This window comes from Hyperolius riggenbachi, chromosome 11 (assembly GCF_040937935.1).
Source record: "Hyperolius riggenbachi isolate aHypRig1 chromosome 11, aHypRig1.pri, whole genome shotgun sequence".
In the NCBI taxonomy this organism is placed as follows: domain Eukaryota; kingdom Metazoa; phylum Chordata; class Amphibia; order Anura; family Hyperoliidae; genus Hyperolius; species Hyperolius riggenbachi.
Window position 1 is genome coordinate 118,962,757 of NC_090656.1, and position 12,960 is coordinate 118,975,716.

The 12,960-nt window shown below is 39.6% G+C and overlaps 1 protein-coding gene across 1 annotated transcript in view; it reads right to left on the reverse strand.

Annotated features, from left to right (window-relative positions):
* The window catches only part of LOC137537714 (intestinal mucin-like protein), a 293,053-nt gene that overhangs the window by 13,807 nt on the left and 266,286 nt on the right, over positions 1–12,960 (reverse strand). Inside the window, exons 11-12 of the mRNA XM_068259655.1 lie at positions 4,123–4,239; positions 808–853 (exon numbers count right to left, since the gene is read on the reverse strand). Of these exons, the coding sequence (XP_068115756.1) occupies positions 808–853; positions 4,123–4,239 (163 nt within the window). The remainder of the gene's footprint in view (positions 1–807; positions 854–4,122; positions 4,240–12,960) is intronic.

Consider the following 12,960-nt stretch of genomic DNA (forward strand, 5'->3'; position numbering starts at 1 on the left):
CTAAAAAGTTTAAAACATGAGGAGGCAGTGGTGGACTTAAAGCAGACACAAAAATTGCCAATGTATTTGTCAAATATAACAAGTTTATTTACATACTCCGGGGGGACAATGCAATGCATTTTCCAGGTTTGATCCTGCTTCATCAGGCAATAACAACAGAGCAATAGCATAGCATATGTGGTCAGTCGAAGAGGAGCCTGACAGAGGTACCTGGCTCTTCTACTGACCACATAAGCTATTGCTTCGTTGTTATTGCCTGATGAAGCAGGATCAAACCTGCGAAACGCGTTGCATTGTCCCCCGGAGTATGTAAATAAACTTGTTGTATTGGACAAACACATTGGCAATTTTTGTGTCTGCTTGGAGGAGGTAAATCCACCACTGCCTCCTCATGTTTTAAACTTTTTAGATTCTTTTATCCTTTTAGCATCTCTGTATCCATACTACATTTACTACATTAAGTCCACCCCTGGTGGAGGAGTGTTACTACCTTTTTTTCCTCATCTACAGAGAGCAACTTCTTAATCCTGAGTGGGGTCAGGTCTAATCTCCCCACCTGCCTATACAGTGGTTGCCTTGGAGGAAACCCTGCTTTGTGAGTATAGCTTATTACTCTATCATACTTCATTTCAACTACCAGTACATACTACACAATATTTGGCTCTTGGTGTCCCTTACTCTATGACTTGCTAAAGATGGTTTGGCAAACATTTTTAGCTTAAAAAGACTGCATTACTCTCTAATTGCTCACTAATCTTTGTGTGTGTGATGTACATTTGTGATTTTTTAATCTTTCCAGATACTTACATGCACAGATTGGACAACATCCACTCTGATCTTTAGTTATGGTACCCTAAAACAAATAGGTTACAGTATCAGTAATTGTCACCTACAAAAATGCATGCTGGTGTATGCAGTGACTTGACTAATAACATTAATTGACAATTAAAATTGTGGTTTCACATGAACAATGCAAACATGGTTCTCAGACTCAGAAATGAAACAGTTAAGTGTACCCGAGGTGACATGTGACATGATGAGATAAACATGTGTATGTACAGTGCAAAACATATCAATAACCAGGCTGTTTTACTTGTTGTATTTTGCTGCCTGAAAGAGTTAATTTTTAGGCATGGAAGTGACAGCATCTGTTTGTTAGTACCTTGTCAGGAATATAGTAAACCTCACTGAAAAGCAAGTTACAGCCATAAAAGTTTTCTTGGCAGAATACAACTTTTGATAGCAGAGGGAAATAGAAAAAGGTCAATAGTTCATGTAGTTTCATTTAGAGAAACGTAATAGGTTGCCACTGAGTAGAGACAACAACACGTTCAATCTACTTTTTTTTAAAACGTTTTAATATAAAATAAAACCATGGGATATCTAAAACATTTTTTAGGAGTAGGAAGATAAAAACAATTGTTTATCCCTTCAGTTAATTTTCACCTTGGGCTCACTTAAAGGTTGTGTTCCACTGCATGCACGTGCAATTTAGAGAATTGTTATGACATGGGCTTTCTCATAGAATAGCACGTTGTTCTTTCCAGGAACGCAATGCGATCATCAGGTGCACTGCTTGCTACATTCTTTATGTGATTGTGGTTCTGCACCATTCAGTACAACTAAATGGGACTTTGCAATCATATCAAAAATTGCATCACAAATGCACAGGAGATATGAGCACAATCAAATTTGCAAAATGCAAACATGAAACCGAAATGTAATCCCAAAAATGTGCTTGCATTTGCGATTTGCAGTGGAAAAATCCACTTAAAGAGATAAAAATAAACTTATGAGATAAACAATTGCATCTATTCCTCCTACTCCTAAAAATAACTTAAAAAAAATTCCCCATGGTTTTATTTTATGGTTAAACTTTTACAAAGTAGATTTAATGTTTTGTTTCTCTCTGCTCAATGGCAGTCTATTAAGTGTCCCAGAGCTAAAATACATGAACTACTGACCTTTTTTATCCATCCCCTGCAGTCAGAATTGTTCTTTACATGAGAAAGTTGTATTGCTGCAAATCCTTATTACTGAGAGTTACGCTGTAATGTGCCAAGGGCCCCGACGAGAGAAACTGTTACTTGCATGCCTGAAGGTTAACTTTCAGGCAGAAAAAGAAACAGTGTAGATATTAATATGTTTATCACTGTACATACACGTTTATCTCATCATGCCCCATGTCCCCTTGGGTACACTTTAACTGCTTCCCCTCCCACAGGACAAGGATCTACGGCCCTAAAAATCTCACCTGAACTGACAGGGGTGGAGATCCTCATCTCTGTCTGTGTGTGAACGTGGCCCCCGGTGGTTGTGCACAGATTTGGGAATAGGAGCAAATGTTTTAAACCCAATCTTAGTGTTTAGATTAAAATGATTGCTGTTGCAGTAAGCAACACAATCATTCCATTGTAAAAATGACAGTCAGTGCCATTTCCTGTTAGCTGGAACACAGCTTGAGCTGCATACTAACCAGACAGAAAAAATGTGTGGGGATATCTAGTGGCCAAAAAACAATATTAAAATAAAAATAAATAAATATACATTTTCTCTCCCTATAACAAGCCCATTAATTAAGTTTGCTCCCTCTCTGCCCCCATATAACACAAATGTAAGGGAAAAAAAATGGTTGTAAAGAGAAAAAAAGTGACAGAGTTTCAAAGAAAATACATAAATTGTTATGCTAGCTTTTAAAATATGCATGCTATGAGGGTGTAATACTGTCATTTTTTGCAAATAAGGGTTTACATTATTGTTAGAGTACTCAAAACCACATAATGGAAAAATATGCCTTTATTTCCAAATAGAATATTGTTGCCATACATTGTTCTAGTATGGACAGAATTTAAATGGTGTAATAACTGGGACAAATGGGCAAATAGAGACTGTGGGTTTTAATTACAGTAGCATATTTTATTTTAAAACTATATTAGCTGAAAACTGAGAACTTTTTTTTTTAATTTTTTTTTATTCAATTTAAAATGCATTTAAAATAAAATAATTCTTAGCAAAAAGTATCACCAAAAGAAAGCCGAATTTGTGGTGAAAAAAAAACAATGTATAGATTATTTGAGTGTGATAAGCAGTGATAAAGTTATTGGTGAATGAATGGATGCAGCACTGAAATGTTGAAATTTGAAAATTGCTCTGGTGGTTAAGTGGTTAAAGGGAACCTAAACTGAGAAGGATGTGAATTTTTCCTTTTAAAATAATACCAGTTGCCTGACTCTTAGAATGAAGTTGAGGAATAGGGCAATGAAGAGAGGGGGATGGGAGGGTGATATGAGGGAACATCGCTGCAAACCAAATTATGTAGGTAAGCTCTCATACTACATGAAAGTGGTAATATTGACCAATCAAAATTGGTTGAGTGTAAGCCCCCTAAAGCCTGGTACACGCCTTCAATTTTAACTGCCCAATTATTGTCTAATTGTACTACCTCCATGTACTATGAGGGCCATCAAATTTTGAATACTATGAGCAGATTGTGTAGATGGAGGTGGTATAATTGGTCAGTGATTGGCCAATCAAAACTGAAGGTGTCTACCAGGCTTTAGGGTCAGCAGAAACAAACTTGCCTGTAGTGCCAGCAGAGACTTGCTAGCCAATAGTGCCAGCAGAGACTTGCTAGCCAATAGTGCCAGCAGAGAATTGCTGTTCTGTTGCACTAGCAGACACTAGCTACCATGTAGCACCAGCAGAGACTGGCAATTATATGGCACTATCAGAGAGAGGCAAGCCTGTAGTGCCATCAGGGACTGAGTGACTAGCTTGTAGATCTAGAAAAAGCTAACCTTTTGGGCAAGCACATACTACCTATCTCAGTGAGTGAGACAGGTTATGGATGATTATGTAAGGGCCTAAAGAGAATTTTTGGTACCAATGATTAGGGAGGAAATTTAGGTATCTCGAATCAAAGGCTAATGTCGGCTTCAATGCAATTTCTCCCTGAAATCTGCCTCGAGAATTTGTGAAAATATGAAAGGCAAATTTGAAAGCAGAATATGCAGAAAATTCAGTTAAACAAAAACAGGCCAATTCACCACATGATCAAACTTTAAAAATATGCCTGCTTATCTGTAATTAAGAACACTATTTGGCAATCCTTAAATATCATACCTCTGCACACACTGTAGGCTCAAATGGTGGACAGGGCTTCCGTTCAGTCACCACAGTGAAATTTTCCAAACAATGCAGATTGGTGCAGTTATCTGTAGATGGTATAATATCTCCAGGCTACAAGAAAGACAATAATATCTTCTATTTTTGTGAACATAAACCACAAAACAGGTAATGAATAAAATTTGCACAGTGCATTATACTTCTGCCCAAACTATAGTGGCCCGCCCTAGAGTCTGAGACTTAAAGGGAATCTGAAGTGAAAATAAACTTATGAAATAATGATTTGTGTGTGTAGCACAGCTAAGAATTAAAACATTAGGAGCAGAGACATGAGTCTAATATTGTTTCCAGTACAGGAAGAGTTAAGAAACTCCAGTTGTTATCAATGCAAAAGAGTCACTGAGCTCCACCACTTTCAAAGTCACAGAGAGCTCTGTCTTCTGAAGCTTGTTATCTCAACTGTCAGGCATTGTGTTCTTTTTATTCTCTGCAGAAGACAGTCCAAAAGTTCACTAGCCTGCTTTGTAAAATCATTTAGAATGCTGAGCAGTGTGTAAACTGCAAATATTAGAGATGATGCAATGTTATAAAAAATACTATATAACTGAAAATAAAAATATGAGAATATTTTATTTACTACTAATGTTCTAGTAATTATCCGTACTACACAACCAATTCATTATTTTTTTTCCGCTTCAGTGTCTCTTTAAAGTGGCCTTAACTCTTGCACAGGACAGAAGGAAAACAGAGTAGACACATCTGTGTCTAAACACAAATTGTAATTTAATCCATCAGCTGTATCAGCTGAATGCCACGGCAGTGAGGCTAATTTGAAAGCACAGGATATTAACAATATGTCTAGTTGTAAATAGAAGGAAAGAAGTAGGCACAATGGATATCTGCCTTAGGGAGGGTTCCACTTTCTGGTATTGGAGTGCAGGGTATCACCTTTTGCATGCTCAGATTAATAAAACAGATACAATATATTTCATTTCAAAGAGCAAAAGAAATCTAGCACCGCTCCAAGGTTTCTTGTTCTGTCAGTTTAATTTCCATTTGCATGCATAATGCCAACAATAACTTCAACTGACATACCCTACCAGAGTCCTGGCTGTGGGGCAATGTGGGGGCAGCAGCGGCCTGCCTGACGACCGTTTCGCTCAACGAGCTTCCTCTGAGGCTCCGTGCGCACGGAGCCTCAGAGGAAGCTCGTTGAGTGAAACAGTCGTCACGCAGGCCGCTGCCGCCCCCACATTGCCCCACAGCCAGGACTCTGGTAGGGTATGTCAGTTGAAGTTATTGTTGGCATTATGGAATGGTCTTGTATGCATGCAAATGGAAATTAAACTGACAGAACAAGAAACCTTGGAGTGGTGCTAGATTTCTTTTGCTCTTTGAAATGAATTAACAATATGTCTGCTTCCATGGGAAGTAGATGCACTGAAGATTTATTGCAGGATTTTTATCAGCTGTAACAAATAAATGTTTTTCTTTAAAGGTTATTATGCTGTTGCATATCTTTTAGAGCAGAGAGGAAATTCTGAGTTTAGGTCCACTTTAAGTATTTATACAAGCGATGCTTGTGATGAGGCTGCAAAATAGGCAAGAACAAGGATTTATGCAGTTTCCTTTAGGCCTGTTTATTCTTTATTAAGATATATTCGGCCATATGTAATTCACTTTAGATCCAAAGTTTTCCCCTAGAAGATTAATTTTCAACTTCTGTTTTAACTAACTTTAATCTATCTGCTATTGAAAAAGTACTAATAGGTAGTTGAAAAAGAAATGTCAAAATTATTCAGACTATTTTCTTGCTTGCTGGTGGCTTAAAGCCAATGGGAACCACTTCTTTAAAAAAGAAAACAGATTCTTACCAAAGAAGAGGAAAGGCTCTGGATCCTAATCAGCCATCCCTTTCCTCTCCCGATGCCCTCGGTGCAGCGCTGCCCCAGGTGCAGTATTTTACTAAATTGGTCAACCACTGCCCCTTCTGGCAGGAAGGTAACTTCGGAAAGTCTTCAGGAGTCAGAGTGCTCCGAAGAAGGGCCGCTCCATACTGTGCACGCGCGAGCTAGCGCCCTCTCTCGGCACACCCGCGTGTGCACAGTATGGAGCCACCTGTCTTCGGGAGGACTCGGCTCCCATCGACTTCCAAAGTCCCCCGCGGCATGGGATTTAAAGGGCGAGTCAGAGCTGCAGTGTGGGCACCGGGAGAGGGAAGACTGAGCTCATTAGGACCCAGAGCCTTCCCTCTCCTTACCTAAGTATCTGACTTTTTATTTTAATAGCGGTTCCCATTGGCTTTAAAAGACATTTTATGACTAAGGTGTTACATTTTTACCTCGGATAAAACCTAGGAGAAAAAGTGAATTGCATATGGGCCATTGTGTATTCACGCAGGCCCTTATCGAATTAACTTTTTCACCTTATCTAAAAATAACTTTGCCGCACTTAGGATTTGGAAGAGTACTAAAAGAGTAGGTAGAGAGTAATCACAAACTTATTTTGAGTATTTTCCTACATACTGGAGCTTTTAAAAGTATTTTATAGTTAAAGTTTGAAAATATCTCTGACATTAGGAGCAAAGATATGAGTCTAATATTGTTTCCAGTACAGGAAGGGTTAAGAAACCTCACTTGGTATCTATGCAAAAGAGCTTCTCTGAGCTCTACCACCAAACTTGGTCAGCTACAGTGCTATTTTCTGAAGCGCTTATACATTAAAAAACCAGTGAAAGACAACTTCAGATAAGACTTTACTACAGAAAAGATCCAAGGGTCAGTAGCGCTGCTCTGTTTTAAAATGCAGAGTTTAGTTTGTAAACTGCAGATATTAGAGAATTATGCAATGTTATAAAAAATAGCTATATAACTGAAAATAAAAATGAGACTTTTCTTTACTACTAATGTTCTATTCATTATCTGAATTACACATACAATTTATTATTTTTTCGCTTCAGTGTCACTTAAGGTGTATACACTAAGATATATTGGTCCCAATCCAATTTATTTTTTCCTCAAAATTTTCTCCCAGGTAATTTTTTGATATCTTATCATAAAATGCCTCTCAGGCTGCCAGTAATCAAGAAAATACAAACATTTTGATAGTACTTTTCCACCTAATTTTTGGTACTTTTTTGATTACAGAGTGCTAAAAAGTTATTTTAAACAGAAAATAAAAATTATCTCCTAGGAGAAAACTTAAGTGAAAAAGTGAATTCTATAAGGGCCATTGTGTATACTTTTATTTTACAGGTAGTCCCGACTTACAAGCGCCCGACTTACGAACGACCCGCCGATATGCACGGCATGGATTCTGTGTTTCCATTGGAACAAGTCACTTTATTTTTAAATTGGACTTGTAGTTTTTGAGAAAATTGATTTTAAAAAAATTAAAAGAAAAAATGGCTTTTAAACTTGTATAAGCAGGTACAGAGGGCAGAGGTGACACAGAGGGGGACACTGGAAGCACAGGGTGACACAAAGGGGGACACTGGAAGCACAGGGTGGCACAGAGGAGGTACAGAAGACAGAGATGATACAATGTTCCGACTTAAGAAAAGATTCAGGTTAAGAACGAACCTACAGTTCCTATCTCATTCGTTAATCGGGGGTTACCTGTATACATTTATGTTAAGGTAACCATATACTAAGGTACGACACAGTTGCTACAAATCCTTCAGGTATTCAGGGCCGAGGTTATGTAGGGATTTTAGTGTTAACATGCCAATTTTGAAAAGGATTCTCCATTTTATGGATAGCTAGTGTATTGTGCAATGGATTGGTGTTATGTGGCAATGATGGGGTTGGCTTGTTCACAGTCTTGGGGCAGCATTTTGTACTAGCTGCAGGCAGTGTAGGACTTTAGTTGGAAGGCCTGCTTAGAGGGCATTGCAATAGTCTATCCGTGATGTGATGAAACCGTGAACTACGGTTGTAAGATCCTCTGAAAGAATGAGGAGCTTCATTTTTGCAATATTCCTTGGGTGAAAGAAGGAATGTTTCACAACAGCTGAAATTTGATTCCTGAAGTTTAGTTCTCCATGAATTAGTAAACCTAAGCTGTGCACAGTATTGGAGCTAGTAAGATCTGATTTCCCAACCCTCAGAGGTGTTGACTGTGTCTGGAGCTGGTTTGCGGTTAGACGCTGACCTCCAATGAAAAAAACCTCAGTTTTGTCAGCATTTAGTTTAACCCATTTGTCATTCATCCACTCCTGAAGATTAGCTAAGCATGTGTTTATTTCTTGAATAGGGTCTGACATGTCGGGTTCGAATGACAAATATAGCTGGGTGTCATCAGCATAGCAGTGGTATGCCAGACCTTGTTTTTGGATGAGATTTCTGCATGGCAGCATGTATATAGTAAACAACAAAGGGGAGATTATTGAGTCCTGGGGCACACCATATTTTAGTGGTAAAGGTCCCAAGGCTACCCTTTGTATTCTGCCAGCCAGGAAGGAGGAGAACCATTGGAGGACTAAACCACAAATGCCACAGTACTCTTGCAGCCTGTAAAGCAAGATTTCACGAGCAACTTTATTAAAAGCTGTTGAGAGAACAAGCACTACCAGGATGGACCACTCTCCTCTGTCTCTGGCCATGAACAGGGCATTGCAAATCTGAATAAGAGCTGTTTCACAGCTGTGGTGCTTATTGAAGCAAGATTGTAGGGGGGGAAATAAGTTGTTCCTTCAGAGCCTGGGTTGAAGTTGGAGATACACAGCCTTTTTAATAACTTTTCCCAGAAAGGGGAGGTTGGTGACATGTCTGTAGCTGCTCCGAATATTTGGATCTAGGTTTCTTGAGTAGTGGACTGATGTTTGCTTCTTTCAGACAGGTAGGAAACTTCCCTGCTTGGAAGGAACAGTTTTCTATTTTGTGAGTTGCTTCCCTGAACAGATCAGGGTATTTCAATATGACCTGTTCTGGGCCAGGTCACAGGTAGTCTGGCGAAGATTTAGAGCAGGGGTAGGGAACCTATTACTCAGGAGCCAGATGTGGCTCTTTTGATGGCTGCATCTGGCTCGCAGACAAATCAGTACAGGTTGATTCATTAAAGAGGAACTGTCACGAAAATCTTAAAATTTAAAACAAATACAAATAAGAAGTACTTTTCTTCCTGGGTAAAATAAGCCATACATTAGTTCTCTCCTATGTTGCTGGCATTTACAGTAAGTAGTAGAAATCTGACATTACCAGCAGGTTTTTGGGCTAGTCTATTTCTCCATAGGGGATTCTCAGCATGGACTTTATTCTTTATAAAGACACTCCCTAAAAAGATTTATACAAAGATGCTAACCAGCTGGGCAGTTGGATGGAGCAACTGCCATTCACTAAGTGTATTTTAACAATAAAAAAAATCCCTGTGAACACCCCATGAGATGGACTAGTCCAAAACCTGTCAGTTCTGTCAGCTTCCTACTACCTACTGTAAGTGACATCAACATAGGAGAAAAATAATTTATGGCTCATTTTACTCTGGAAGAAACTTACCTCTTAATTGTATTGTTTACATACATTTTAAATTTTAAGATTTTCACAACAGAGTTCCTCTAAGCTGCACCGCTCAAGAAGCACAGCTTAGTGTGGCATCGTGAGTAAAATTTTCAAAGTAGGCACGCTACTGCTGTAGCATGTACTACTAGCTTACTTGCACTTACTTGCAACAACCACTCCAATTGTGCTCTCCCGGAATTACATTTTAAAATATTTGGCGTTCATGGCTCTCTCAGCCACAAAGGTTCCTGACCCCTGGTTTAGAAGGATGTTTGAGGTGTCTTCTTCAGTAATTACCTTAAAGTCAAAACATAGCAGTATGCTGTAATAACATTCATTACAAGGCTCTGCATAGGTTTTCAGCGTTGTGGATTTAATACCAGACCGAATAGATGAAACTTTGTCTGTGAAGAAGTGGGCAAATTTCTCACATAGGTTCTTTGAGGATGTAATGTTGGGTTTATGGCAAGATGGGTTGCAAAGACCGTCAACTGTGTGGCATAGCTGGACAGCTTTGTTGGCTGCTTTTGCAATTTCCTGTGATAGAAAAGATGACTTTTTTTGGGTGATCATTGCCTGGTAATTCTTTTGGTGAAGCATTAGCGAGTGTTTTTTTTTTCCCTCTGAGCACTGCTGTTTGCACCATTTTCGGTTCCAGTCTGTGTCCATCTTTGTTTAGTTCCTTTAAGGAGTTGTCAAAACATTGTGCATGATGTAATGGTGTGGAACTTTTGATGTGTAAAGGAGCAATAGAGTTAAAGGCAGATGATACTCAGCAGTTACATTTAAGGACTCTGGAGTGTGAGGTTTAAACTGTGTTCTGTTAGTCCATCCAGATTAAGGTTGTTCTGAAGATGCTGTGGTGACAGGCCTTTCAAAGAATGGTATTTTGTTGTGAGATCTTTTGTTTGGAGTTTTAAGGAAGAAGCAGGGACGGATCTAGGGGGGGGGGGGGGGGGGGGGCAGAGGGGTTTCTTGCCTCAGGCGCAGTTTGTTGAATGCTTAAAAAGGTGGCAACATTTGGATGGGGAATGGCAGTTTGGGCACCAAAACCTGACCTTTAGGCACCAAAACCTGACCTTTAGGCGCCAAAACTGGATGGGGAATGACAGTTTAGGTGCCAAAACCTGACATTTAGGCGCCAAAACTGGATGGGGAATGGCAGTTTAGGCGCCAAAACCCGACCTTGCCCCAGGCGCAACTTGGTCTAGATCCGTCCCTGTGAAGAAGTGGATAATATAATGGTTTGACAAAACTCCAAGATTAATTTTCATATTGGATAGCCCTGAATGAAATATGAGGTCCAAGGTCTGGCCTTTCTTGGGTGTAGGGAGGTGAATGGCTTGAGAAAAGCCATGCTCATTCATGGTGAGAAGTATCTCTCTTCCTAGCTGGGAGGAATGGGCATCCAACCATGCTTTGAAGTCTACAAGGATTATACATTCAAGGTGTTCCAATGCTAGGTAAAATAGAAGATCAGCAATTTCCTTGAGAAAGTCTGAACCATTGCCGGGAGGACGGCAAATGAACAGTATCTTTATGTTTTTTTCAGCTGAAAGTTGAGCTGCCAGATGTTCAAAATAATGGGTGGGGCTTAGAGCAAAGGGTTTGATTTTCAAACTACATTTGAAGCATAGTGCAACCCCTCCTCCTTTGCAGTCGTGCCTCTCGCAGTGTAGCACAGAATAGTTGGATGGCACAGCAGCTTCCAGAGTGGGTCCGGAGTTTTGAGATAGCCAGGGCTCAACGACAAAGGCCAGATCCGAATTCTCTCTTAGGTCATGTATAACTGTGGTTTTGTAATTAATTGACCTGGCATTGCAGAGAACTGCTTTAAAGAGGAACTTCAGCCTAAACAAACATACTTTCATTAAGTTACATTACTTATGTTATTTAAAATAGATAGGTAATATAATCTCTTACCCTCCCCCCCTCTGTTTTAAAAGAGCAGGCAAATGTTTGATTTCATGATGGCAGCCATCTTTTTGGTTGTAATGAGGTGACAGGGAGTATGATACCCAGTTCAAACTGTCCTGTGTCCTGATCACCCCTCACAGTTGCTAAGCAACATGAATAACAACATAGCAAATCCCATCATGCTCTGCACAGCATCAGGGAAAAAAAGCCTGGGCTTTTTTTTCTTTGATGGGTGGAGCTTAGATAGAGCAAAAAATGATGCTTTGGTAAGAAAAACAAGGTTCTGATGCTGTGAAACTGTTAAAGAAACACCAAGCCTTTTCAGTTCTGCTGAGTAGATTTTTAGTCCGGAGGTTCACTTTAATGTAGCTTTCCTGACATTTTAAATCTATGTTAACAGCCCCCAGCCAGGGCGCTCATTCAGAAGAGTGGCAATTTTATCTGTTTGAGAGTTGTTTGAGACTTGTGACAAAAAATAAAATCTTCTATGAACTCACCATACTCCTAACGGAATACCTTTGGGTGTCTTCTTTCTAAAATGGGGTAATTTGTGGGGTTCCTATACTGCCCTGGCATTTTAGGGGCCCTAAACCGTGAGGAGTAGTCTTGAAACCAAATGTCGCAAAATGACCTGTGAAATCCTAAAGGTACTCATTGGACTTTGGGCCCCTTAGCGCAGTTAGGCTGCAAAAAAGTGCCACACATGTGGTACCGCCGTACTCAGGAGAAGTAGTATAATGTGTTTTGTGGTGAATTTTTACATATAACCATGCTGGGTGGGAGAAATATCTCTGTAAATGACACATTTTTGATTTTTTTTTAAACACAATTGTCCATTTACAGAAAGATTTCTCCCACCCAGCATGGGTATGTATAAAAATACACCACAAAACACATTATACTACTTCTCCTGAGTACGGCGATACCACATGTGTGACACTTTTTTGCAGCCTAGGTGCGCTAAGGGGCTCAACGTCCTATTCACAGGTCATTTTGAGGCATTTGTTTTCTAGACTACTCCTCACGGTTTAGGGCCCCTAAAATGCCAGGGCAGTATAGGAACCCCACAAGTGACCCCATTTTAGAAAGAAGACACCCCAAGGTATTCCGTTAGGTGTATGGTGAGTTCATAGAAGATTTTATTTTTTGTCACAAGTTAGTGAAAAAAACAATAAAAATCAATTTCCGCTAACTGTTGACAAAAAATAAAATCTTCTATGACCTCGTCATACACCTAACAGAATACCTTGGGGTGTCTTTTTTCTAAAATGGGGTCACTTGTGGGGTTCCTATACTGCCCTGGCATTTTACGGGCCCAAAACCGTGAGTAGTCTGGAAACCTAATTTCTCAAAATGACTGTTCAGGGGTATAAGCATCTGCAAATTTTGATGACAGGTGGTCAATGAGGGGGTAAATTTT